We start from the raw sequence: 20,392 nt of genomic DNA on the forward strand, positions 1-20,392 counted from the left end.
CTGAAGTACGGGACCCAGGCGAAGATCCTTCTTGTCTAGATCTCAGAGCAGTATTACCTCTCTGAGTTTATTGCTCCATCTGTACAAAGGGGGTATTAATAGACCTTCCCCCATAGAGGTGCTCTGAATGTTAAATGAGTCAATACAAGCAAGTTCATAACACGAAGGAAGGGGTTAATAAATGCTAGTTATTTTCATAAAGAATATAAATGGACAGAGACTCTACAAACTAAGCTGGGAAGGAGAAAGCATCTTCTGACACCCTTGCTCTTTCAACTAATCTAGTTTAGGTTTTCTTCCCTATTTTAGAAAGGACCTGGAAAGGAGCCATGTCCCCATCAAGCCGAGCAAAGTAGGACATGGAACTCACTGAGAGAAAGGTTCTGGTGACAAGTGTAGGGCCAGCCTCTCTCCCCTCCCTCCAAGTATTCAGTCACTGTCAGGCTCAAGGGCAAGGCTGGTGGCCAATGGGAGGGTTGAGGAGCCCAGAGTCGGGTCTGGGGGATCCCTAGAAATTCTGCTCTTTCCCTGGGACCCTCATCACACCCTCAGCATTGGGAAGGTGGGGGCACCATGGGATCTAGCTGAGATGCTCCATTTTTGGTAGCTTCCAATTCCAGAGCCACAGAGAAACAAGGATGGCACAAAGTCATGACTTTATGAGATTTTTAAGAGAGTCAAATCCAAGGTGTTCCTTTCAGTGACGGGGAACCTGAGCCCACAGAAGACAGAGGCCTATCCCTGGTTACACAGCCATTCAGAGGCAGCATCCAGGCTAGAACTCAAGACTTCTAATTCAGTGGGGGGATTGTTGTCATCACACTGGGCAGCCTGGTCTGTGCCAGGGGAAGGTGGAGAAGTGGAGGCCAGCAGAGGGGTCAGACACATGCAGGGTAGAAAGTTATAACTAAGAACTGACTCCCAGAATCAGCTCTGCCACTCACGACTTATGAGACCTCAGGTCATAAGTGTGCTTTCTGGCCCTGGACTACGTCATCTATTTCTGCAGGTGTTGTTAAGCTAAAGGAGGAAATCAGTAATATTATTAGTGTTTATTGAGCACAGGGTCAGCTACTCTTTCATGCTTTACCTCACTTAATCCTCAAACAACCCTATGGGCTGGGAACCAGTATTGCCTGCATTCCATTTTTGGGATGAGAAAACCGGGGCTTAGAAAAGTGAAACACCTTGACAAAGGTCATCTAGCTAGTGAGCAGCAGAGCCAGACCATGAACCTGAAAAGCCTGTGCTCCTGACCATTGAGCAACCCCACGTGGTACACGAACTGCCAAGTGTCCTACACATGAGGTTGCCAAATAGGGGGAGAAAAGGAGTTCTGTGGACTCACTACGTGGGGTCCCCCAGAGGGAAGAGGAGCTCCGGGTGTCACGTGGAGAGAAGGGGTGCTTTAAGAAGTGGGAACTTATAGAGGAAGTCAAGACTCCTCTCGTGTGTGCCAACATCATGCTTCTTCAACATGACTTCCTTTCCAAAGCCCATTGTTCTGCACAGAGCAGGTCCTCCCCCTTCTCGGGGAAAATCTATCCACCCGCCCGCCCATTTCTGGAGATCCTCGGCTTTCCGTGGGGCTGCAGATCCATATATAGCCACCAGAGGGCGGGCCAGCTCTGTGGCCAAATCCTAAGGACTCAGTACCCGGTCCCTCCCCCGCCCCTCAGCCCCGCCAAGTGTCCAGCCAGGGATGGACTTGGATGCCCTATCGCACAGCCCTCGGTTACACTTGGCCATCAATCTACTCCCTCAGATCGCAAAACGTCTAACTGCAGAAGTTCAACTCGTGTTCACACACGCTGTCTACTTCTACTGGGATAAAAGATCTTAAGAATTACCACCAAAAGAGTAATGACAACAGCTACCACCACAGACACTGGTCAGAACTTCATTTTACCAAGCCCTTTCTCATAGCTTGAGTGGCTGGAGATTTACCAGAGTCTTATGCGTGAGTGGCATAGTCCCACTGTACAGATGAAGAAACTGAAAAGAAACTTACTTAAGGTCACCTAGAGAACTCTGAGTTTCAAACTCCAGGGAGAGCTCTTTCCAATTCCCCACTTGTCTGGAGGTAGGGGTGGGGGTGGGGGGACTTCAAATGTGGTCAGGGAGAGGAAAAGGGGGTCAGAACGATCTACAGGGAAGACCAAATGCGTTGTGGTATTTCCTGTAAACTGAGACCAGCCATCCACCCAGCCGCCAGCCATCCGTCGCAGAGTGTTCATGGAGCACCTGCTGGAGACACAAAGATGGATGAGAGGAGTCTCCTGTCCTCAAAAAGCTGGCAATCTAGTGTGGGGAACGTGGGGAATCCGCAGGTAATTACAGGAGAACGACGCCTGTATAATAGGGTATGAGTACAGGGGTTCGTGACCGTCTGGGATACACCCGAGTTGGGGGTGTCCTCTGGGGCTCCCAGGCCTGAAGAAGAGGCTTGAAGCCCAGGACTATTGGCAGAGGCACCCCCTTCCCTGAAGCTCACCCCGGGATGGGGGCTCCCCTCCTAGCTTCGGGTGCCCGCCTGCAGTGGGGGCTCGGGGTTCCCCCACCCCTCTCATATGAGCGCGGGCCGGGGGAGCTGATGACAGCACACCTGAGTCAGTCCGCCGCCCACCCGCCCCTCAGCGTCTGTCTCCGCATCTTGTGATATTTCGCTACCCGGGAGCCAGCCCCACTGCGCTCCGGAGGCAGCTCGGCAAACAAACCCAGCGACAGATTGTGCCGCGGCTCATTCCGGGGAAGGACGCCAAATCCCACCCTGCTACCCTCAAAACTCCCTCCCCGCCACCCTCTCCAGGCCCTCCTTCCAGGCGGGGGCCCTCAGCAGAGTGGGTCCAGGGAAACACAGAGGCCTATTCCTGCCTTCTAGAGATGGGAGGGGAATCCGAGCCCCCCGAGACGTCCCTTTCTGCTTCTACCTCACCTGATCGCGACGAGGGCAGGAAAGGAAATTTAGGGGCTGAGAGGGCATGGGAGCCGGGGAAGGGCAGACGACGGCACCACCAGGGGGCGCCCGAGCGTCAAGGTGCAAGCGGGCCAAGAGCCTGTTAATAGCGTAGAAAGGAAGATAACGGCAGAGAGAGACACGAGACACAGATGGAGAGATAGCGAGGCAGGGAGCCACAGGACAGAAGGGAAGCGACAGAGACAGAGAGACAATGAGAGAGACAGAGAAGATAGTGACAGAAAGAGACAGATGCATAAAGGAAGGAAATGACAGGGAGGAAGGGAGGGAGCAGAGATGGAGAGCATAAAATATGAATAAGAGTGGGGGAAGAAATAGAATGAGAACGAGGGAAGAATGAGACTATGGATGGAGCAGAGAATGAATGAGAAAATTACACCAGCATTTATACGGCGCCTACTGTATGCCGGGAGCTGCGTCGGACTCGGGCACAGACTAGAGAGGAGGAGCCAGAGAAAGGCGGCGCCGCAAGGGGTTCCTTTTTTTAGCTTTGGAGACCCACCACCCTGGCTCCCGCGCTTCCGCGGGCGGGGCCGGGCTGCGCGCAGATGGCCCTGGCACACCAGCTGTACGCGCGGTTTCGGCATCACAGCTCGGCCAGCGCCTCTGGGCCAAGGTCCCCGAAGCAGATCCCCCGAGGGCCCCGCGCCTATGCCGCGCCGGGGCAGCCTCCGGACGCTGTGGACTGGGTCCAGGGTGAGCCGCATCGCCACCTTTATCAGAGGACGGTTAGGTCACAGGTCGACTGGTATCCCAACGCCCGCAACTCCCAACACCGCTACGAAGGATGCGAGGGGCCCTGATGAGGCCAGAATGCACTCTTTAAAAGGAAGTAGAGGGAGGCCGCCAGTTATCTCAGTTGGTTAGAGGGCGTAGCTCTTAACAACAAGGTTGCCGGGCGGATCCCCACATGGGCCAGTGTGCGCCGCGCCCTCGCCCTCTACAACTAGATTGAAACAACTACTTGACTTGGAGCCGATGGGTCCTGGAAAAACAAATAAATAAAAGTTTTTTAAAAAGGAAATAGAAGCAGCTCACGTGCATCCATCGCTACCCTCCCCATCCTTGAGTCTTCTATCCCCCCTCGGAAGGTGAGATATCCTCTTTAGGACACATCACACATACACATAAAAACGCGCCCACTTACATGCTACCCAAACTTACACCCGCTCGCAAATGAATCAAAGGGCATACACATACCCGGACACAAGTACCCTGGCCACCCAGCCCCAGGTTGGCTCCACCAAACTCTCACACAGCCTCACATTTCCCACCAGCGCAGACACTCACGCGGGCAGGCACTCGGCGGCCTCAACCATTCGCACACTCGCGTGCCCCTCCTCCCTGCTTCCCCGGGTGTATAAAAGATATCGTGCAAGCACTCAAGAGTCACACCTGCACAAGCGTCCTTGAGCGCGCGTGCACGCTTCTATGCACTCCATCTTGCACACACAAACTCTTGCATATACTACTATTCTTATGCGTTGCACACTGTCAGGGCTTGGGGTCTAGGAAAGGAAAGGAGAGCGGAATCTTGGAGCTCTCCCAGGGGAGAGAAATATTGGAGACCTGGACCTTGGCGCCCGGGACGCTGCGAGGAGGGGGAGGTGACCCGAGAGCCCATCTCCTGCGGGAAAGTTGGGAGGGGGGACCTGGACACGTCTGCGGCGTTCCTTCACACTACTTCACCCCCTCTGGAAGGGATTTCTCTAGATGCGTGGAGCCGCGAAGGCGATAGGACACAGTCCTCGGGGTTCCCCAAGGAGGGGTGGGGGCCAGAATGGAGGGGGCTAAAGAGCCGCTCCCGCCTCCTGGTGGCCGGGAAAGGGTTAAGTCGGCAAGCTTGGAAGCGAGGGCGGAGCCAGCGAGTGCGGGAAGGAGTGGGGGTGGTTGGGAAGGGCTTCCTCGCTGTCCCCACTCTCCCTCGGCGCGCAGCCGGGGCGCACGGACCCACGGACTGACTGACTCTCGCGCCGCCTGAGCTGCTGGGGGCGCCGACACTCGGCGTCGACCGCCAGCTCCAGCCCTCCCCGCCCCATTGCGCCCCGCCCTGTCCCGTCGGGGCCGATGGCTCCTCCCGAGGCCCGCAGCCCGGGGGGCGCAGGGTAGAGCGCCGCGGCCCTGCCTCACAGCCCGGGGACCCCCGGGCCCTCCCGGAGCCCCGCAGAGTCCCTGCCGTCTGTCTGGCGGGCTCAGGGAGCGAGTGGGAGCGCCCACCCCCCTCGGCCCCCTCCCCCGAGCGTCGAGACAAGATGCTGCCCGGGCTCAGGCGCCTGCTGCAAGGTAGGGAACCCAGACCTCCGAAGGGCTGAGGGCATCCTGGGGAGGAGAGCCGCGAGCCCTGGCCCCCAGAGGGCGAGGGTGGGGCAGCTGTGGGGTGTGGGGATAGCCTGGCGAGGGGGGAAAGGCTCAGCTCCGGGGCCCCGCCCCCCCGGGTCCCCCCCCACCCCGGGCTGCAGGCTGGAAGAGTGCACCCGGCTCGGAGCCTGCCGGGATGTGCGGGGAGCTCGTGACTGAGGGGGACTCAGGGGGCAGGCGGACCGGGCCCGGAATGGGGGGAGGGAGGCTCAGGTTCCGCTGTCCGGGCTCCACCTGCTCCTGGGGACGCTGAGGACTCGGGCCGGCTGTGGAAGCGCCGACTCAGCAACTCCTAGTGCCCCGTGCCTCAGCACTTTCCAGTCAGCTGGGAGGACAGGGGATGTGGGTAGGGGGCTGTCTGGGAGAGCAGGGGGCGCAGAGGGAAATCCAAATCCCCCCTATTGCACAGATGGAGGGCACGGGAAAGGGGACAGTTCCACAGATTGGGTAACAGCCAAGGGTGTGGGCCAGAGATTGGGGGTGGGGTGCCAAAGGGGTGGGAGGGAAGAGGATAGGAGGGGGCAGACAAAGACCGAGAAAGTGGTTAGGGGAGGAGGGCAGACAGGGAGGGGGAGGAGGAAGAGGAGGAAAGATTCGAGAGGAAAAGCTGGAGAGAAGTGGGACCCAGGTGAGGACCTAGGAAGAGGAAAGGAGAGGGAAGACCAGATTAGTGGAGGGGTGGACTGAAGACTAGAGACAAGCACACAGAATCTGGGCTTAGGGGTAATGGGAAAGTGCATGAGGGCTAGGACGCTGGAAGGCAAGGTGAGTGAGAAGATCAGAAACCAGAGGGTGGGGATGGTGGATAGTGCTGGAGTGCCAGGAACAAGGGAAGAGGGTCCGGATGAGTGCTAGGGTTGGGAACGGAACCATAGGTGGGAGAGGGGCTGGGGAATGATCAGGGTGGGGATGGGGGCTGGAAAGATAGAAAGGGGAGGAGAAAGAGAAAGGGAGGGGAGAGAGGGACTGATGGGGGGGGGGGCTTGCTGCCTGGGGATGAGACAAAGAGGCTTCTGGTAGCCACTTCCACGTGGGAAGCCCTCCATTCCCAAAGCACCTGCCAGTCACATCCCTTCTCTCAGGGAGTGGTCGGTGGCCAGACCTGGGGCTCAAGAGCTCAGGGCCTTGTGGGATGGCTGTGAGAGGAAGAGGGGAAGACATGCAAGTGGGGTGGCAGCCTCTGAGGGTGGGCACCCTGGCTGGCTCCATGCTGCCATTTATATCTCTGGGCCCCACGTCGGATCCTGCCACTACCTGCTTATTTTGGGGTGTCACATTCTGGCAGAGTGAGAAGCTGTTTGCAGCAGTCTAAACCTCCGTCACCGTCAGTGCCTCCCCAGGCCCCTGCGTCACCGGCATCGCCACCACCTCCATTCTGCTCCCGGCTCCCACCCCCTCAGCCCCGGCCCCCTCAGCATCTGTCGGTAGGCCCCAGACCTTCCCCAGCCTTTTGGGTGTGGAGCTGTTGCTTCTCATCTGGGACCCTGTGCTCCTCCTTCAAAGACAGAGGCCTTGACTCCCTGTCCAGGGAGCACCCTTTCCTGGGGCTATTCTTACCAGCCACTCTGTCCTGTGGGTTCGCACCCTGGCTCCTGCCCTCTACCCTGGGCCCTTCTGCCTCTTCTTCAAGTTTCTTCTTTCACTGGGGCCTCGGAACCGAAGTGTGGCTCCAGGGATGAGAACTTTGTTTCTGAGCATTCAGAGTGATAGCCCAGCGTCCTTGACAATGGTCCCTCAGTGAACAGATACTTTTTGGCTCTGGGTACCTCAGCCTTCTGGGGTGGCATCTCTCCACTCCCTCCCCTGCTCAGTTCTGGCCATATCTTCTGGACACTGGTCATCTCTCCTTGACTCCCAACAGCCCCCACCCCCACCAAGAGTAGCCCCAACCTGGGGCCCAGGAGAGGAAAGTGCAGTGAGCCTGGATCCCTTCCTTGTCTTGACCCTGAACAGCCAAACAGACCCAGAGTCATGGCTAGCCCAAGCCTGTACACTTGGGCACAATTTCTCTTCCCTCTTTACCTAGAGGGCAACGTCTCTCGCACTCGGGTGGTTTCTGTGGATGATATGAGGTCTCCCAAAGAAGGCCAGGGAGTCCCTTCGGACACACGCTTGTCCATTCTGGGTTCTACCTGCACTACTGCATAACCTGAGGCAATTCATTTCCTGTTTCTGAGCATCCCAACCCTCATCTGCAAACTAGGGGCCATAACATTGATCTTAGAGGGTTTCTGTTATGTTGTATTCTATGCGTAAAGACATATACAAATACAGTGCCTGGCACACAGTAGGTGCATAATAACAGATGGTTTCTGCCCATCTCTGCTGTATTCTCCCCTGCAACTCTAGCCGTTACCTGCTATCTTTAGAAAGAAAAGGAGAAGAGGAAAGGGAGAGGATGGGGTGAGCGGAGAGGTGGGGAAGCTGTTGGGAAGGGCTTTCCTTGGCCCATATAGGAGTGGGGAGATGGCAGGAAGGCTTTGAGAAAAGTATTGAAGACAGACTGTCAGCTTTGTGTCAGGAGACCTGGGCTGCTCACTCAGAAACTGACCTTTCCCCTTTCCAGCCCTCAGTGGTGTTACCTGGGAAATAAGGGGTTTGCTGGGATGGCCACTGAGGTACCCCGCTTCTAGTTCTGATACCCTGTTCATCTGGCCTCAGTCTGCTGCAGATTCACAAAGGGTGGGGGGAGTGGAACCGTGGTCCTGAAGAGAGAGGGAGGACACAGGCCTGAAGGGAAGGAGTGATGATGAAGAGCCCTGAAAAGGAGGGGGTGGGGCGGGGACCGTGGTGAGAAGGAAAAGGGCACAGACTGGGCAGGGAAGGAGGGCGGAGGAGGGAGAGAAAGGCACAGCTCACCAGCCCCTGCTGCCTCAGCCCAGGAGCTCTCCATCCAGGCCTGGGGGCAGAGAAACCCAGAGCCCCCCACCTTCCCCTCCTCCTTGCCTTCAGTGAGAGCCGCAGCCTGAATTATGGATGAGGCTCCTTGGGTTACAGCTGCTTTAAACGGCAGTGAGGGCCAGAAATGGCAACAAAGTCACTGTTACGCAGCAGCTGTCATGGAGGGGCCAGTGCTTGGGGGCCCCTCCTCAAAGAGCCTGCAGGGAACACCATCTCGGGCTTGAGGAGGTGGGCCATGATGGGGGATATGGTGACTAGCAGGAGAGGGTGTGGGGGAAGAAGAGAGGAGACCCCCTAATGTGGGCAAATAGGGGGCCGGGGAGCTGTGGGTAAGAGATGCTGGCTCCTGCCAAGCTCAGCCTCCAGGCTAGAAGAGACCCTGGTGCCAGGGGAGTGGTCCCTAACTCTGGAGCACTCTGGGATTGCATATCCTTCCCTCTGTCTCTCCTGGGGTACCAGTCAGCCCTAGAGGCTGGGGGAAGAGCTTCAGTCTTCCCCAGGGCTGGCAGCCTTCAGTGCTCACACTCTTGTGAGCTTGTGGATAAGGGGTGGGATTAAGGGATCAGAGAAGGATTTGGCTCCCTCTGGTGCCAAATCCTTGGGGAAGCGAGCTCAGAGGGTGACTCTGCCAGAAAGGGAAGTGCCTGGCTGGGCATCAGGAGACTCCTTTCTAGTCCATGCCCTCTTAACCACTTTGCTGTGTGACCTTGGGCAAGTCACTTGCCCTCTCTGAGCCCTAGTTGTGACCTCAGTAGAACAAGAGCTTGAACCAGATGAACCTGGAGGACATTTCCAGCTCTGAAATCTGTTCTAAGCCCCAAACATCAGCCCTGCTGAAACCCACCCAGGATTCCCTATCTGTTCCAGCACCCCACCCCTGCCAGGTTCAGATAAGGGGTGAGAGACATGCTCCTCCACCCCACGTGGTTCTGAAAAACTCAGGAGGAGAAAGTAATCGTGAAACGCCGCACGGGGGAGGGGTGAGAAGGGCCGAGAAACGCGGAGGTGGTGTGAACGAATGGAACAGCAGCCGCTGTGTCACTGAGTATTACATCACACCCAGCCTACACACGCACGGGGCCGGCACTCACACACACGCGGGGGACAGCCGGCACACGCTCGTGCAGGCCCGTGATGCTCGTGGTGGGGCCCAAAATCGAGGAGCAGGGCGTACCACACGCAGGGAGTATGGGGTCCCCCTACTCTCACCTTTGTGTTCCCCCACAGGAGGAGGCATACCACAGCACCCATGTCTAGATCACACTTGGGATCTGTGGGTGCCACGTGCACAGCCCGGCCTCAGCAGCTCTTCATGTAGTGAGCACCGGGCTCAGACACAGGCATTCACACTCAGCACTTATGGGGCACCGGTACCATGCACAGTCATGGGTCCCTCAGTCTTCCCCCAGGTCTCTGAACCCCAGGGAGCTCCAGAGCTGAGGTCCTTGGGTGCACAGCCCCAGTCTCCCTCCCCTCTGCTTTCATAGGCATAACACACTGCTTGGGGCAGAAAGTGCTCAGTGGATGACTGCTCAGCTTCTGGGGTGCAGGCTCCTCTTCTCCCCAGGCAAACCTGCCAGAAGAAACTCCCAGGACTCATCTGGAAGTCATGATAAAGGGTACAGGTCAAAGCTAGTTCTGGCCCAGACCTTTATCAGCTGCAGTAAGGGCCAGAAGGCCAGGGGCAGGGATGGATGATACCCCCCCCCCAGTACAGAAATACAGGGTCCTAGACACACCTCTTTAGCCCCCTGGCCCTTGGGCCTCCCTGGACTTGCTTCTCCATCTGCATCATAAGAAGGGTGGACCACATCCAACTTCAAAAGTTACCTTGAAAAAAAAAATTTCTAAGTGACATTGAATGAGAAGAGCCTGGGGTGTGGAATGCAGATTCCCTGGTTCTTGCCCAGGAATTTTGATTCTGCACAGGTAGGGCTCAGGAGGCTGCATTCTTTCCGGGACTCCCAGCTGATTCTGTTGCAGGTGACTGGTGGCCCCAGTTAGAGACCCACCGCCCCCTTGTCCCTAACGCCCCTCCTGCATAGAGACTCTGAAGGTGAAAGCTGCAGGAAGGTGTGTGTGGCTTGGGGTGTGGGGGTATGTGGTCACCAGTAGGGTCAGCAAGGCGGGACCCCAGGGCCACCAGCATGGGGCTTGGATTCACAACGGGTCTCAATTTTGTTCTGGCTGTTCTTAAATGGGGGCGATTTTGCTCCCCTGGGACATTTGGCAATGTCTGGAGACATTTTGGTTGTCATAACTAGGGGGAAGGTGTTACTGGCATCTAGTGGGATGCTAGATGCTGCTAAACACCCTAAATAGGACATCATATAGGTCTGTCCCCCACAACAAAGAAGGACCCGCCCAACTCTCAATACCGAGGTTCAGAAGCCTGACAATTAACATGGTCAAACCTACCAGAGTGAAAACAGGAAGAAAAGGCGACCACTCGTGAAACAACTTACAACATATCACAGTGCTTTCTACAGTGTCCTCTTGGCATTTCTTTATTTTTAGTCTACCAGGAGCCTCAAAAAGTGGAAGTGGCCAGGGCCTCTTGCGACTCTGAGGTGCTTCACCCAGAACCCCGCTACCTCGGAGCTTCAGGCTCCTGGCCGTTAGGGGTGGGTGGGCAGGCCCCTGGCTGGCACTCCTGCCCTTGCAGCCCGCCCAGCAAAGCCTCCCCACCTCTCCCTGCAGGTCCCGCCTCCGCCTGCCTCCTGCTGATGCTCCTGGCCCTGCCCCCAGCAGCCCCCAGCTGCCCCATGCTCTGTACCTGCTACTCGTCCCCGCCCACCGTGAGCTGCCAGGCCAACAACTTCTCCTCCGTGCCGCTGTCCCTGCCGCCCAGCACCCAGCGACTCTTCCTTCAGAACAACCTCATCCGCACGCTGCGGCCGGGCACCTTCGGGCCCAACCTGCTCACCCTGTGGCTCTTCTCCAACAACCTCTCCACCATCTACCCGGGCACCTTCCGCCACCTGCAGGCCCTGGAGGAGCTGGACCTCGGGGACAACCGGCACCTGCGCTCTCTGGAGCCCGACACCTTCCAGGGCCTGGAGCGGCTGCAGTCGCTGCATCTGTACCGCTGCCAGCTCAGCAGCCTGCCCGGCAACATCTTCCGCGGCCTGGTCAGCCTGCAGTACCTCTACCTCCAGGAGAACAGCCTGCTCCACCTACAGGTGAGCCGACCACCCGGCGCGCGCGCGCGCGCGCACGCACACAGGGTCCTCTGCGGCCTTCCTGTCGGCTCCCCTATCCTGTGTGCGTCCCTCCTCTCTCCCCAGGCCCCACTTCCTCCCTCAGCATCTCTCTCCATTTCTCTGTCCTTGTTCTAGGAGGGTCCCTCTCACTTTCTCCCGAGGTTTCTTCTTTATTTTGTCTCTTCTATCTTCCCCTGTCAGTCGGTCTGTCTATGCCTGTTGGGCTCCCTCGCTGCCTCTCTCTCTCTCATTCCCCAACCCGTGTTCCCCCCTCTGCCCCTGTCTGTCTGTCTATCCCTTTCTGTCCCTCTCTCACTAACTTGCCTCCCCCATCTGTCTTCTGCCTCTTCTGTCTGTCTCCCTTCACACACCCACTCCTCACACACCCCCATGTCTGTCTGGGTGTATGTATGTGTTTCTTTCTGTGATCTTCTCCTTTCCCCCTTGTTTGCCTTCAGGGGGGCTCTGCCTTTCCGCTGTCACCCTGGCTTTTCTCACCCACCCCCATGCCTTCCCACTTCAGGGAAAGGTGAGGCAAGAGGGCAGAGCCACTGCAGCTGGGGTCCCACAGACAGTTCCGAGTCTCTCCAACTCACTGGATAATGGGACAAGGGGAAACCCTACCCTTTCTAGATTTCCAGTCCCCAAACCTTTTGTTGTCTCAGTGAAAGGGAAGAAGGGGTGGGGGGAAGGGTTAATAGCTGTTAAATAGCTAGAAGAGGGATGCTCTGAAAACGGAAGGAATAACAGTAATTGCTATTTATTGTTATTATTATTGATCTAAATGTTGTTTATTGTTGTTGTTAAGCTGACTGTTTGACAATCAAATCCTCCCATTCTATTTCCCCAGGAAGCAATAACACACCCTCCAAACCAGTCTGGGAGAAAACCCTCCCTGGCCTCCACAGCCCCTGGCTGGAAGGAGGCAAGGCTATCCAAATTGTCCCGTCTCCCCACGGAGACCTGGAAAGCACTTCCTCCTCCCACTCGGGTTGGTGCCTAGCTGGTCACCAATGTGCTGATTTGAAAATCAGGTCAGAGTCGATGCTGATAACGATAATAACGATAGCAATAATAATTTAACAAACACGTGTTGTGTACCCACTATGTGCTAGGTGCTGAGAATACAGCAGTTAACACAACAGGCAACTCTCTGCCTTCACAGAGATAGCACTCTAATGGGAGAGACAGGAAGTAAAATACAGCAGTTCTCCCTCATCCACCGGGGTACATTCCAAGACCCCCAGTGGATGTCTGAAATCACAGATAGTATGAAACCCTGTGTGTACTATGTTTTTCCTATGCATACACACCTATGATAAAGTTTAATTCATAAATTAGGCACAGTAATAGATTAACAATAACTAAGAATAAAATAGAACAATTATAACAATATACCGTAATAAAAGTGATGTGAAGACTTTGGGGCCATTATTAAGCAAAATGAGGGTGACTTGAACATAAGCACGATGGCAGTTGATCTGATAACCAACGTGGCTATTAAGTGACTAATGGAAGGGGAGACTGCAGCATGGAGAGTGTGAAGCATGGACAGTTGAAGCATGGAGTCGCTGCACACTCTGTCTGTGCAGGATGTTGCGAGATTTCATTATGCTACTCAGAACAGCATGCAATTTAAAACTTATGAATTATTTCTGGAATTTTTCCATTTAACATTTTCAGACTGTGGTTAACCGCGGGTAACTGAAACCATGGAAAGCAAAACCGTGGATAAGGGAGGGTTACTGCACATAGTATGTTTGAAAAATACGTCATGGTTATTATTGCATCAATAATGATAATAATAGCACAACCACTCAGCAGGTACACTATATGTTGGGCGCTGTTCTAAGGACTTTACAGGTATCAACTCTGCTATTTACAAATGTGTGACATTTTTTGATCCCCTGAGCCTCAGTTTTTCCATCTGTAAAATGGGGGTAGCACCAGCACCTGCCTCCAAGGGATTTCATAAGTGTTGAATGCATGAATAATTTGTAAAGCACTTAGAATAGTGTTTGGCATATGACAAGGACTATATAAATGCTTGTTAAAATACTATTTTAAAAAGAGAAACAAGCCTCATTTAACAGTGGTCTCAGGGAAATGGCCCATCTCGAATCTCATCCTGGAGATTTGGATCAACTTCAAGGATGATGCTGAGGCTATGGGTGGGTACCAGAACACTCCCTCCGTTTTCTTTCCTTCCTAAATTTACCTAGCACCTCATGGTTTCAGAAGCATGCTCAGTCGCCTCATCTCATTTCTACAGCCCTGTTGGGAGATATTTACACCTCCTCACAGTTGAGGATGCTGAGGCTGAGGGTCCCAAGACTTTGTAGATATAAGCAAGGCCTCTGCACATGAAGTCTCTTAAACCATTGTGCATGTAACTGGGGCTCACGTGTTCTCACCATCACGTTGAACCTCACAACAGCCTGGCAACAGGGACAGTTAGGGGCAGTAGGAACATGGAATGAAGTGCCTGAGGCCACACAACCAGGAAGCGCTGGGCGTAGTGAGACGGCGTGGGCTGAGGACCTTTCAGGCCGTTTGCATCACTCTCCTCTAGAGTCTGTCTGGGTGGAGGGGGATGGTCCACACAAGTACAGCAGCGTGGGCTCATTTTGGAAGGCACTTGCTTTCGAGTCTACCAGACATAGGTTCACAACCTGGCTCTTATAATGACTGTGGACGACTTACCAAACCTCTTCCAATCTCCATTGCCTCATCTATAAAATGGCACTCCTGATACTACTTAATAATGACACTGACTAAGAAGTTTTGTGAGGATCCAGATTTGGCACAGAGCCACCCTCACTGTACGGGAGCTATGGTCACTGTTACTACTACTGAGAGTACGACCACTGAGACCCTGGCCTCCTGATCACTCTTAGTTGTTCAGAATGAGAAATCTGGGCTGAGAGGGCCCGAGCTTGAAGCCCTGCTCTGCTATTTGTTGACTTATTTAACTTTAGGCACATTACCTCTCCTCTCTAAACCTCAGTTTCCTCCTCTTTAAAATGGGAATAGTAAAAATACCTTCCACAAAGAATGGCAGTAAAGAGTACATGAGTTTGTGTATATAAGGCACATAGTGCACATAGTGCGGTGCTGAATAAGTCATGTCATGATGACCTGATTGTCCATCGACTCTCAGGCCAGGGCCTGGGGATAGGAAAGTCTTGGGCAAAGGGGTCCTCGAGTGGACATTGGGGTTTCCTGCAATGGGAAGTGTTTGTTCTGCACACCCCTAGCATGAAGGGTACAGGGCACCATGGGAAGGAAGCATCTTCTCACCTGGCCCTTCATAGAAAAGAAAGACACAGCCTCTGCCTGTGAACTGCCTGGAGGAACTAGGCTGGGAGATGCCACAGGCAGGTGAAAAAGACATGCGGGCTGGGGTGAGATGCACAGAAGCAGGTGTGACCCACTGTGGAACTGGGCCTGCCCTGAGAGGGGTGCTTCGGAGGAGGCAAGAGGACCACAGCTTTGCAGGATGAGGAGGGTGGAACTGGAAAGGGGGTGGGGTGGAGGTTCTCACAGACTGTCTTCTGTATGCCAGGCACTGGGCCAGGTGGGTTCCTGCATCAGCAGACATTTGTTGACAACCTACTACATGCCAGGCAGTGTTCTGGGTGCCAGGGACTCAGGAGTGAACAAAAACAGTGTCTCTGCTGTCCTGGAGCGAATTCCCTACTTGAGTGGAACCTAGAGTCGCCCGTTCTCCCTTTTAACCATCACAGCAGCCTGCGTGGTATATAAGAGCAGTCTTTATACTCAGGCAGATCTGAGTTTGAATGCCAGCCCCACCTCTGATTTGCTCTGTGGCTTTGGGCAAGTTACTTAACCACTTTAAGCCTCAATGGACCCATCTGTAACATGGGGGAAATGACCTGTATCTTGGGGGTTTGTTATGAAGACTAAGAGAGATGGAAAGTGCTCCGCAGGATGTCTGGTTCAGAGTAAGCATCATTTCCCCCATTTAACAGCTGAGGAAAGTGAGGCACAGTGAAGTTAAGGCACTAGTCCAAGGTCATGCAACTAGTAAGGGGCACAGCCTAGAATTGGCCCAGGTCTGTCTGACTTAAGTGCAGCTGTTCAGAGCGCTGTCTCCAGAGTTCACATCCGCATTCCACCACATGTTAGCTGTTTAACCCTAGGCAGTCGCTTGCCTTCTCTGAGCCTCCCAATCCTAATCTCTGATAGTGGGGGTAACATTATCTGCTTCATAAGGTTGTGACGATCAGGTTACTACATGGGACATGTGTAGCACAGAGCTTGGCCCGTGGTTAAAGCTCAGTAATTCAGCTGCTTGCCAATGCTGACATGAACCATGACGATGGCACCCGGCATAGATTGGTGAGCCCTGTGAGTGGGGGTGCCCGGCACCACCTAGACACTCAATACAGCTTTGTTGAATGAATGAGGTACATGCCAGGACTCACTCACTCATAAATATCAGATGAGGATGGCTCTCAAGTCCCTTGTTTCACAGATAAAAAACAGACTCAGAGAGGTGCCTGGAGCTGCCCACGGTCACACAGTCCAGCAGCTAGTGCCAAAAAAACGAGCTTGGGAGGTTGGAAAGAGGCAAGGTTAAGAACAGGATGCTGTCCGGGGAAAGGGGGCAGGGATGCTGCCTTGAGATTCCATATGGATGCAGAGAGCTGTGAACTGGCTGGGGGAGGTGAGGGAAATGTGGTTTTGGAAATGGAAGAAGATGACTTTAGCAGACGCTCTCAGCCCAGAGGGAGGGGATGATAGGGAGGGTGGTGGGGGAGGGCCAGGGCTGTGAAAGTCAAGAGCTTATTAATGCACAGAGAACAGTTTTAACAGTGGAGAGAGGAGGAAGGAGGATTTGAGAGCTGCAGCCGAGGAAGTGGCAACAGGATCTGGCAACAGCTTGGATGCGGGGAGGGGGAATGGACCCCGAGGCTGAGGCTCAGAGAGGAAAGGGGCAGGACTTTTGCAGAGGGAAAACAGGGAAGGACAGAAGGTTGGAATCAAGAAATTCTGTAGCCCCAAAATTGGGGGTGTGGGCCAATGAGCCTGACTCCCCTAGGGGCTCTGCACCTTTAGTCTTCCCTTCCTAACCTCCCCAAGTCCCAAGGTGCCATTATCTGTGCTTTCCTTCTATGCACCCACCCCCATTTGATCCCCTGACCACGGGGTCTCTGGGTGTGTCCTACTCTTACTGATATTTCATAAAAAAGACAAACCCCAACTAGGAAGGGACTCAGAACCCACTCCCTGGGTGGCCCAGAAAGAGAAGGACAAGGGCACCAAGCCAAGTTGGGCCAGGCAAAGGCCACAGAGGTGCAGGGAGCCCGGCAGAGACTGGGGGTGAGCATGAGTGGGGGGTGGCACAGGGGGCCAAGAATGCTGGTGTCAGAGGCAGCCCGAGAAGGTTGAGGGGGACGGATCTCAATGTGGCCAAGAGAAGGGTTCTTGGCAGGCTCAGTTCCTGTAGCGGAGAGGGCGGAAGCCAGATGGGAGGGGGCGAAAACACGCAGGAGCACAGGAAGGTGGAGGCTGTGGGTGTGGGCTGGGAGTCAAGGCCCTCCCCCCACCTGAGAGCCTGAGAGCCTGTGACCAGGCTCCTGGGTCGGCTGGGGGCATCATGTCCCCACAGGGAAAGGTGGAGAGCCACAACCAGGAAACAGGACCCCAGGGTGAGCAGGCTTGAGTATAGCGAATGCTCACGTCTCTGAGAACCAGACTTCCTGGGCCTACTGACCACCATGATGCCCTGTTTCACTGTGTGAGGACCTCAGTCCTGGGGCTCTGGTGCCCTCTCTGCCAAGCCCTCCCTCTCTCTTGGTCTCAGTGCACACCTCTGCAAAAAGTGGCCTGGGCTGGTGCACCCAGAACACTCACTGCCCTCTAGCTGATCATCGCCACTACTTTGGTGAGCTGCTTAAAATGCTAGTCCTGCCCCTGTCCCCTCCCACCCACGGAGCATACCCACTCCCCCACACCCACACCCCATCATTCTGAACCACACAGTCCAGGGTCCTTCCAGCATTAACACTGCCTGATTTGGGGACTCCCCAGGCCCAGACAAGTGGGACAGCCCCTCTAAAGGGGACAGTGATGCAGGAAATCTGGCAGCAGGCTTCCATCCCTCCCCCCCACCCCACCCCCAGCTGCTTCTGGGGGAAGGGGGTGGTGGAGCTGACACGTGGTCCCCTTAATATCCCAGCCTAGGAGCAGAACTTTTGGACCTCTGGGAGCTCCTCTGTCCCTCTGTCAGGACAAATGCGATGTCAGTTATCTAGCTGAGTCCCTTTGTCATAATCACCACCATTTCGTGACGGTGATCTATGTGCCCACCACGTACTGTATTCTTACAGCATGATCTCATCTAACCCTCCCTCAGCCAGCTTGTGGGGGGGTAAGGGGGCGGGTTTCTCTGAGTTACACAGACTGAGGAAACTGAGGCTCTAGGAGGCTCAATGACTTGTCGGAAGTGACACAACTGGGAAGAGGGCAAGGTGGACTGGCACCAGGGCTGTGACTCCTGAGCCTGTGTGCTTCATCCCTGGCCCGGCTCCCGGTGTGCCAGGCACTGTGCCCAACACTTCACCATCTGATCTGTGTGTGGATCATCTTCTTTAATCCTCAGGACAAACCCCTGAGGAGGTATGCTCATCCCCATTTTATAGATGAGGCAACAGGCTTAGTGAGATTAATGGCCAGCACGTAGAATGCCTTCCCCGTGGCAACCTGTTCTAAGCGCCTTAATACATGTTGCTTCACTGAATCTCCACATTTTACAGATGAACAAACTGAGTCACAGGATAGTCAAGATGGCACAGTCAGTTAATGACAGATCAGGATTTGAAATCGGGAAACCAGTGTGCATGCTTAAACAAACTTCTTCTCCAAGTGCGGTCCTCTGAACAGCAGTCAGCATCACCTGGGATCTTGTAAACACAGACAGATGCTCGGGCCTCACTTGCTGCACACAAACTCTGGTGGCAGCACTCAGGGATCTGCAGGGGATTCTGATGCACCCTGAAGTTTAAGAACCACTGACTTCAATTATATTGCTTTTCCCACATTAACTTCTAACTAGGTTTGAGGCAGGATTCAAACCCAGGACTCCGACAAGGAAAGGTCAAATACTTTCTCTTCCCCAGCTCCAGGCCCTAGGGGAGAAATCCCCACCTGTCTCACGACCACTCTCTTCTTCTCTCCCCATACTTCTTCCCCCCCTTCCCCCCAAGGATGACCTGTTCGCGGACCTGGCCAACCTGAGCCACCTCTTCCTGCACGGGAACCGCCTGCGGTTGCTGACGGAGCACGTGTTCCGCGGCCTGGGCAGCCTGGACCGGCTGCTGCTGCACGGGAACCGGCTGCAGGGCGTGCACCGCGCGGCCTTCCGCGGCCTCAGCCGCCTCACCATCCTCTACCTGTTCAACAACAGCCTGGCCTCGCTGCCTGGCGAGGCGCTGTCCGACCTGCCGGCGCTCGAGTTCCTGCGGCTCAACGCCAACCCCTGGGCGTGCGACTGCCGCGCACGGCCGCTCTGGGCCTGGTTCCAGCGCGCGCGCGTGTCCAGCTCCGACGTGACCTGCGCCACCCCCCCGGAGCGCCAGGGCCGGGACCTGCGCGCGCTCCGGGAGGCCGACTTCCAGACCTGCCCGCCCGCGGCGCCCACGCGGCCCGGCAGCCGCGCCCGCGGCAACAGCTCCTCCAACCACCTGTACGGGGTGGCGGAGGCCGGGGCACCCCCCGCCGACCCCTCCACCCTCTACCGAGACCTGCCCGCTGAAGACCCGCGGGGGCGCCAGGGCGGGGACGCGCCCACTGAGGACGACTACTGGGGGGGCTACGAGGGCGAGGACCAGCGAGGGGAGCAGACGTGCCCCGGCGCCGCCTGCCAGGCGCCCCCGGACTCCCGCGGCCCGGCGCTGTCGGCCGCGCTCCCCACCCCCCTGCTTTGCCTCCTGCTCCTGGCGCCCCACCACCTCTGACTGCGGTGCTGAGACTGCAGAGGCCGGGTGGCCTCCCGCCCCAGCCCCAGCCCCCAGCTGCGGCCGGGCCCAATCCCCCGCCCCTGGCCTTTCCTCTCCCGGCTCCTCTCTCCCCTGGGACCAGGCCACCTCTTCCTGCCACCTGAGCTGCTGGCTTAAGGCAGCTCCAAGAGGGCGTGTCTGGTGGCTCAGCCCGATTCTCCCCAACTCTGGCCATTAATTCGTTCCCATCCCAAAGCTGGGGTGGGGCACACCAGACAGCTGCTGACCCCCTTCTCCCAGTGCCCACAGTGGACTCGAGAGGAGCTCTTGTGTGCAAAACATCTTCCACCAGCAGAGCCTTCGGAAACTCCGGGAAGGGAGCCCCGCCCAGGAGCCCCGTGAATGATGGATGCCGCAGTCGGGCCAGGCTGACCCTAGGCCCCTGCTTCTCCTAGCCCCCCTCAACCTCCCGACACTGGAGGAATACTTTTCTCCTAAGTCTACCCTGGACACTTTTTAGGGTGCCTGAAGAGAACTTTTCTCTCCACGAGGCCCCTGTGTGGTGAAGATCAACAGACATTGTTTGGGGAAAAAATTTATTAAAAATTCTATTATTTTAACTTCTTCTGCAAGAATTGTTGGCTCAGGACCTCAAAAGTGGGAGGAGGGCTTAGAACGATCAGGATTTTAGAGCAGAAGGGTTAGAGAAAGGGGAGGCCAGTCCCTGCCGGCAAAGCACTTCTTGCTGCTCCCCCCATGACCAGAAGCTGCAGCCTGGGGAAGAGGGGTGTGACCCAGGAGTCCCAGGCAGGCGGAGTGAAACCTGACAGCTAAGATGGGTGCTGGCAGCACCTCAGCTCCTCATGGGTCTAGGAGGAGAAGCCAACCCTGAGTTGTCCGGTGCTTGAGGAGCTAAGCCTGGGGAAGGTCTCCAGTCTGGCTGGCTGATGGCTTCCGCACAGGCCCTGACTCTTCAGGAAAGCAGAGCA

At 55.7% G+C, this 20,392-nt stretch overlaps 1 protein-coding gene across 1 annotated transcript; it reads left to right on the forward strand.

The window, feature by feature from the left end:
* The first annotated feature begins 4,906 nt into the window (after nt 1-4,906).
* RTN4RL2 (reticulon 4 receptor like 2) lies at nt 4,907-20,023 on the forward strand. Its single transcript, XM_019715424.2, has 3 exons — nt 4,907-5,260; nt 10,937-11,418; nt 18,672-20,023. The coding sequence occupies exons 1-3, from the start codon at nt 5,230-5,232 to the stop codon at nt 19,419-19,421; spliced, it is 1,263 nt and encodes a 420-aa protein (XP_019570983.2). The 5' UTR covers nt 4,907-5,229; the 3' UTR covers nt 19,422-20,023.
* The last annotated feature ends 369 nt before the right edge of the window (nt 20,024-20,392 follow it).

This window comes from Rhinolophus sinicus, linkage group LG06 (genome assembly GCF_036562045.2).
Source record: "Rhinolophus sinicus isolate RSC01 linkage group LG06, ASM3656204v1, whole genome shotgun sequence".
Lineage (NCBI taxonomy): Eukaryota > Metazoa > Chordata > Mammalia > Chiroptera > Rhinolophidae > Rhinolophus > Rhinolophus sinicus.